The 6,822-nt window shown below is 46.4% G+C and overlaps 1 protein-coding gene across 3 annotated transcripts in view; it reads right to left on the reverse strand.

Annotated features, from left to right (window-relative positions):
• Positions 1-943: 943 nt before the first annotated feature.
• Positions 944-6,822, reverse strand: part of CUNH10orf90 (chromosome unknown C10orf90 homolog) — a 215,615-nt gene continuing 209,736 nt past the window's right edge. For all 3 annotated transcript variants that reach the window (XM_034986012.1, XM_034985990.1, XM_034986002.1), the window contains 3 exons: positions 4,904-4,967; positions 1,242-1,341; positions 944-1,159 (listed from right to left, as the gene is read on the reverse strand). In XM_034986012.1, coding sequence (XP_034841903.1) covers positions 1,121-1,159; positions 1,242-1,341; positions 4,904-4,967 — 203 coding nt within the window. In that variant the 3' untranslated portion in view covers positions 944-1,120. The remainder of the gene's footprint in view (positions 1,160-1,241; positions 1,342-4,903; positions 4,968-6,822) is intronic.

Here is a 6,822-nt window from a genome sequence, read left to right on the forward strand (position 1 = left end):
TCCTAGTGAGATGCGAGGCCTTCAGGATCCTAAACCTTGCTCTTCAGTTTCCTTGCTTCTCTCATGCCTGCTTTCCGGGGCTCCTGACCCGGGTGTCCTGGTGGTGAGAAGGTGGCAGAAGAGGGGTCAGAGGCCCCCGCCGGGCCACGAGAGCGTTCTCACCGAACGTCATCCACAGCAGCTGCTCAGTTCATAACGCGGAATATAGAGCGGAGCGATACTTCCATTTTTGTAATAATTGCATTTATTTCCATTTTTGATAAAAACTAGTTAGTTCTTAACTCCCCAAACACACACTGGTAAATCATGAACATCATCAGCGTTGGAAGAGCAAATGGCAGAGTGGGAGCCACCGGGCCATTTTCAGCAACACAGCTTTGGTCCTGGGAGGAGGGGGCTGTGCAGAAAACACTGAAGTCACCTGTAATTTTTTCCCCCACCAATTCCGCTCTCATAGCTTCTGTGGAAATGGACTCTTTTTCTAAATGAAGAGAAGCACTCGGTGTGGGGTGTGGTCGTGAGGACGGCTCTGCTCACCCTGGGTCGCGGACACACAGACTGCACGCTCCCTTGTTCAGAGCACCCGCTTACTTCCAAGGTCAGCTTCCAGCATTACATGGCCAACACATCCAGAGAGTATTTAAACATACTGGGCGCTGACCCAAAGTGTGGACTACCGGCAGAAGTTGGGACTGATACTTAAAAACTGATAGATGTGGGTCCCAAAAATTTGATGAAGAAAAATAACCCCCTAGGATCTAGGCCCATGTGAACGTATAAGGCCTTTCTCTGTCTCGGTGGAAATGGTGGCGCAGTGGGTGGGTGGGTGGGGGGATCAGAAGCAAACGGTAAATTCCAAAGTGGAGAACTGAGGGGACTGTATCTAGTGGTTTATATCGCGTCAGTCACCCCTCCACGGTCTGCTGGCCCATTTCCTCAAGGGTTACTGTTTCTGTGTGGTTTGGGCAAGCAATTCAGGAAGCTATGTTTTCCTCTATGAAAAAAAAATCAAAAGTAAAGTAAGTGTTTCATATCATGAAGATAATGCTAAGTTTAATGATTGATCCAGCGTTTGAAGTCATCCCAGGTCCAGGGAGTGGGTCAGCAGGGCAGCCTACGGTTAGACCGCGTTCCTTTGAAGGAGCTGGTCCAGTAATTGCTAGGGAAGCAGGAGACAAACACGTCAAGGTCAGGTTCAGCATCTGCATGCCACACACACCTGCTGGCGGCCAGGCCGTTACCTTTTTGAAGACTTCAGCACGCAGTCTGTTACTCTGTAAGATCACTCTTTTCTTTTGTTCTTCTTTTTTCTTTTTCACTTCCGGCAAGTTATTATAGATTCTGAAACAGATTCAGAAAACACGCTGAATGGTAGCGAGACACCATGTGCCTGGGGTGGATCTGTGTCCTGTCTTGTCAGCAGGCTCTTCCATTTCAAAGACAAGACCAGCTGCAGACGGGCCATCCCAGATCAGCGAGACGCCGAGACCCAGGGCTGCCCTGACAGTCTCCAGAACAGGCCGCCGAGGCAGGGACGGCGCCAACAGGCAGAGTTCCCCCCGCCCCCGCCCCACCGCCCCGGGACGAAGCTCAGAGGCCAGTTGTCTACTGGGCAGGCACTTCTCTGCCCCTCCACTCTCGGAGATAATTAATGACTTGCGTGCATCAAGTGGGAGATTCCAAACCGACTGCTTTCCCACTCTGTGTAAACTTGCCCCCGATAGATACCTTTTTGCTACATGTTTTTTTAAGCCTTCCTATGACTTAGAAAAGGAGCAGCAAATAAATGGAAGTAGCAGGAACTATACTGGAATAACACACACGTAAATGTGTGTTTACCTCTTAACCTGTTGCCTTCCTAATTAAACTGCTTCCAGATACATCTCAGGCATAAGTATTGTGTTCTTGTCCTGGTGTAAAATTAGTAGGAGTTTCCAAGTTACAAGCAGGGACCAAGAGACCTTCTTCTGGACCCTTCTTTCCTACCTCTTAATAGAAACTGTGTCCGGATGCCAAATGATATTTCTGCAAGAATCCATAGACACGATGGAGGGACTGCAGCCTGAGCTTTGGGGTTGCCCTATTTATGGCACATGGACAAACACCTTTTTTTTTCATTTTCTCTCATGTCTGAAAGTCAGACAAAATCTGTTTATAGATTCTACCTTTAAAATAATAATTAACGGGGCGCTTGGGTGGCTCAGTTGGTGAAGCGACTGCCTTCGGCTCAGGTCATGATCCTGGAGTCCCGGGATCGAGTCCCGCATCGGGCTCCCTGCTCGGCAGGGAGTCTGCTCCTCTCTCTGACCCTCCTCCCTCTCATGCTGTCTCTCATTCTCTCTCTCTCAAATAAATAAATAAATCTTTAAAAAAAAATAATAATAATAATTAACAAAGTATAAAAATATAAATGAGGACAATATTAGCAGGTGACATTATCTTGGTTATTGAGCTCGAGGCTAATCACCTGGCATAAATGTTCTCAATCCTCACAGCAGTTGAAAGAAGCATGTAATGTCCTCCGCAATACGACTGAGGAACGCAAGCCCCAGTGAGGTCAGGAGACTCTTGTAAAGTCCCTCAGCTGGCTAATGGTGGGCTGGGATTCAAACCTTGGACTCTCACTCTATGTAACACTGTCCCCCAACCACATAGTATAAAGTGTCTGCGAAATGCTTGTTCCATTGATATGGTTTGAATGAATCAATGAACACAGAGTTGCCATATCCAGGAACTATTCAAGAAAGGGCCCGGGAGAGGACCATAAGGAATCAGTAGGAAAGCTGAATGTCCCAAAGCTTCACAGTGGAAATCCCTTCAGATGCATAGAGACCATCTTCCTGATACTGACCATATGAATCATGTGGGCAGTTTCAGATACAAATGCTTAGGTCTCACTCCTGGAGCTTCTGATGCAGTATTTTGTTAAAAGGGCTTCCTAAATAAATTATGGTACACCCATATAAGGCACCACACAGCAGAGAGTTAAAGGCAATGAGGAAAATCTGTATCTGTATCTTTCGCCACAGAAAGACCTCACAGACATATTATAAAGCAAAAAAAGTAAGCTACGGAAAAATAATACATATAGTATGATCCCATTTATGAATAAAAATTAGATAACTGTTGATGTACAAATAAAAGTCTATTTTTCAGGCAGAGAGAAAGGCCGGGAAGGATACACAGAAGGCTGATAACTGTGGGTCTCTGGAGAAAGGACTGGGCCCAGGGAAATGTGGTGGGAGGGAAGACAGCCAGGAGGGACTTCAGCTTTATCTCTACTGTTTGAGTTTCTAAAATGAAAATGTGATTTAACAATACAACTAATAACAAAGAATACAGAAGAAAAGAAAGCTCCAGAGTGATTGTGGATGAGTGAGGTCTGAAAGCCAGGGTCAGAGCCCCCACCCAGGACTCAGAGTGAAAACCCAAGTACGGACTCCATCCAGGGGATGCACCGTAACCTAGCTCCTGCATCCTCCCTGAGCCTCCATTTCCTCTTTTGGAAAGCTGCGGGGTCAGCCATCCTGTCGACCCTGAATGCTGCGTTGAGATCTAGTATTTTAACTGCGAGTCTCTGTAATAACAGCTTTGGGTTTGGGGACTGGGAGGGGAAGATTTGGCTGAAATTTTTCAGTAAATTGAAAAAGGAATACTTCTGGCATGAGGTACACACAACTCTGCAAGTCTCAAACAGCAAGTCTGAAAACCCAGTGGACCCTCAGAACCCTCAGTTAGAAGGCCATGAATCAGGTCGCTAATGGGATGCTCCCCTTCTCATTTCCCCTCTTTGACTTATAAAGAGGCTCCTTGGGGCCCCTGGGTGGCTCAGTCGCTAAGCATCTGCCTTCGGCTCAGGTCATGATCCCAGGGTCCTGGGATCGAGCCCCGCATCGGGCTCCCTGATCAGCGGGAAGCCTGCTTCTCCCTCTCCCACTCCCCCTGCTTGTGTTCCCTCTCTTGCTGTGTCTCTCTCTGTCAAATAAATTAATAAAATCTTAAAAAAAAATTAAAAAAATAAAAAATAAATAAAGAGGCTCCTTGCAGATGATCAATGTTAGCCAATTATCATGGAAACGATCCTAAAAGCAGAGATTTTGTGCCTGGACTGTGGAGAAACATATTCCTCCCATTTCAGTAGTTTCTCTAAGCACACTATCAATTGGGTTTAATTATTATAGTTCCTCCCAGTGCTAGATACTTTATTATAAACTCATGACATTTTCTTGCATGAACTTGGCCAACATTGCTGAGGTATTACCTTCTGGTTAGGAGGCCAGGGCTCAGAAAGAATGACCGCCTTTGTGTGATCCGGTGGGTGAGAATTAGTAGGAGTCTAGAATAGCAACCAGCCAAGCAGAACAGGGAGAGTTTGCGGGAAGCAGAGCCGCCAAGCCGGCCGGGGACGGAGCGTCAGGAAGGCCAGCGTGTGGCCCTCTGTGGCTTTGCTGGCTCCCACATGCCATGGGCTCCCAAGTTTGGACTCCTCCCTGCAGGCTTTGCCACTGGCAAGGCCCTCAGGAGAAACCACCTCTCTCCTCCTCATAAAATCACCTTCAAAGGTGCCCAGTGACAAACAGCACCTGCCCACAGAGACGACGAGAGTGTGCAGAAGCATTCCCATTATGAGTCTGGGGATCTCTTAGAGACCAATTACTAGGTCGGTTCAGAATCCAAGACCCGCCACTTTCCTAAGGCTTTTCCAAGAACGTCATTAACATTCAGAGGTGCGATTGGACAGCTACACTTCTTTTAGCCAGCATTTCAAATTCACGGCCAAGAAGACCTCAGACATTAAAGGTGGACCTGGGAATAGTGACCCCTCTGGACAGCGCCTGGATGCAGAAGCCACCCCTCCCCTACCTCTCCCCACATTTTTCGACCTCACACAATAACCAAATACCTTTTAGATCGCATGTGCATCTCCTTCTCTGAAATGTATCTTTCTTTGGGTTTGAACAAGTTATCTGGAATGAAATAGAAAGAGGATTAATTTCAGAAAGTATGGATATCGCACATTTCTAGAGAAACACTGTGGTGGACTTAGTACACACTTTGTTATTGATCCTTAGTCAATAGGATCAATAGTGTAAGCCCCAACCTGCTACAGATACTGCAGGACTCGGTAGACACTCCTACACCAGAAACGCTTATATTGAAATTGACAACCAACAGATTGGTCTTGACAATAAATACAGGCATGAAGTACAAGGCTGGCATCTAAAATACTTTGCAGACAGTGACCCTTCTGCGTGCTTCAGGTAGTAACTATTACAGTGTGCTCTGCAGGGAGGATGCAGGAGCTAGGTTACGGTGCATCCCCTGGACGGAGTCCGTACTTGGGTTTTCACTCTGAGTCCTGGGTGGGGGCTCTGACCCTGGCTTTCAGACCTCACTAAACTGTGTTTCAGGGTCACCCTGGGTGCAGGGCTCTGTGTCAGGTGGAAGATCTCCACACTAGGTTCCTGGTGCCTCTGAGGACAAGGACATCTCCCAGCTATCCCCAGAGCATTTTGAGAGCAGAAGTGGACACTCACAACCGGGACCCTCCATCAGGGACACTCAACCTCTGCATCCATTCTCACAGAGGACTAGCTCTTTCCCAGTCAGAAAATGCAATGGACAGCAACATAGGAAAAATGTCTGTCTAGTGTACCTTGAGAAAGTACACGCGGCTGAAAATCACTATGAGTCCGGAATGTTTTCCAATGTGAGTACATATTACTAATCACAGTGATGTTTATAGATGGCACACTTAGAAATAGTATGTATTTTTTAAAAATAGTGTGCATACCCTTTTGTAATAACTCAAATTCCCACAAGGCTCTCAGCCCTATAGACTGGCCAAGAGCCTGTCACACAAAAATGCTCTTGGGGTATGTGTTGCATGGAGTGCATCTGAGAAGCTGCCACACTTTCTGGAACACCTGTAGGTGACCAGTTCACCTCCACCACTGAGCATAAGCAAATAGACAACTCAGCATCCTAGCTAAGCATCACAGAGTTGACATGGGCTCCCTGTGATCCCCAGTGAAGACCCCATGTATTTCCATTAATCTCTCCACATCAGCCTGTCCCCTCATTCAGCACTCCAGTGGAGCCACACAAGACTTCTCGGGCTTGCAGAATTATCCATGAATATACACGAAGGTGGGGTAGAGACAGGGAAACTAACAAATTTCTCCCCACTGGAGAAACAAAACACAGCTACGGATTTACAAACTGGAAACAATACAGTGGCTGAGCTTGTATTCTGTCTAGTTATTTAACATAAAAGAAAAAAATGGCACCATTACTTAACTTCAAAGACAAGGTTCAAAGGAGAAGTAGGAGACAGGAACAAAAAAAAATCAATAGAATTTTCCCAGCTAAAGGAAAATGTCCTTCGCGTTTGGAAAGGCATGAGAGAAAGGAGCAGTCAACACCACCGTGAAGATTTCCAAGATGCCTCCCAGTGCACACTCTTGGTTTTCACTCCTGCTAGGACCAGCCCGGAGTGGAGAGCCTTGATGGGGGCGCCTGGGTGGCTCAGTCGGTTAAGCGTCTGCCTTCAGTTCAGGTCATGATCCCAGGGTCCTGGGATTGAGCCCCACTTGAGGGCTCCCTGCTCAGCGGGGAGCCTACTTCTCCCTCTCCTCCCCATCTCTGTCTCTCTGTCTCTCATAAATAAATAAAATCAAGAAAGAAAGAAGAAAGAAAGAAAAGAAAGAAAAGAAAGAAAAGAAAGAAAAGAAAGAAAGAAAAGAAAGAAAAGAAAAGAAAAGAAAGAAAAGAAAGAAAGAAAGAAAGAAAGAAAGAAAGAAAGAAAGAAAGAAAGAAAGA

The sequence above is a fragment of the Mirounga leonina genome, unplaced genomic scaffold (assembly GCF_011800145.1).
Source record: "Mirounga leonina isolate KUSES-001 unplaced genomic scaffold, KU_Mleo_1.0 Mir_114, whole genome shotgun sequence".
NCBI lineage: Eukaryota > Metazoa > Chordata > Mammalia > Carnivora > Phocidae > Mirounga > Mirounga leonina.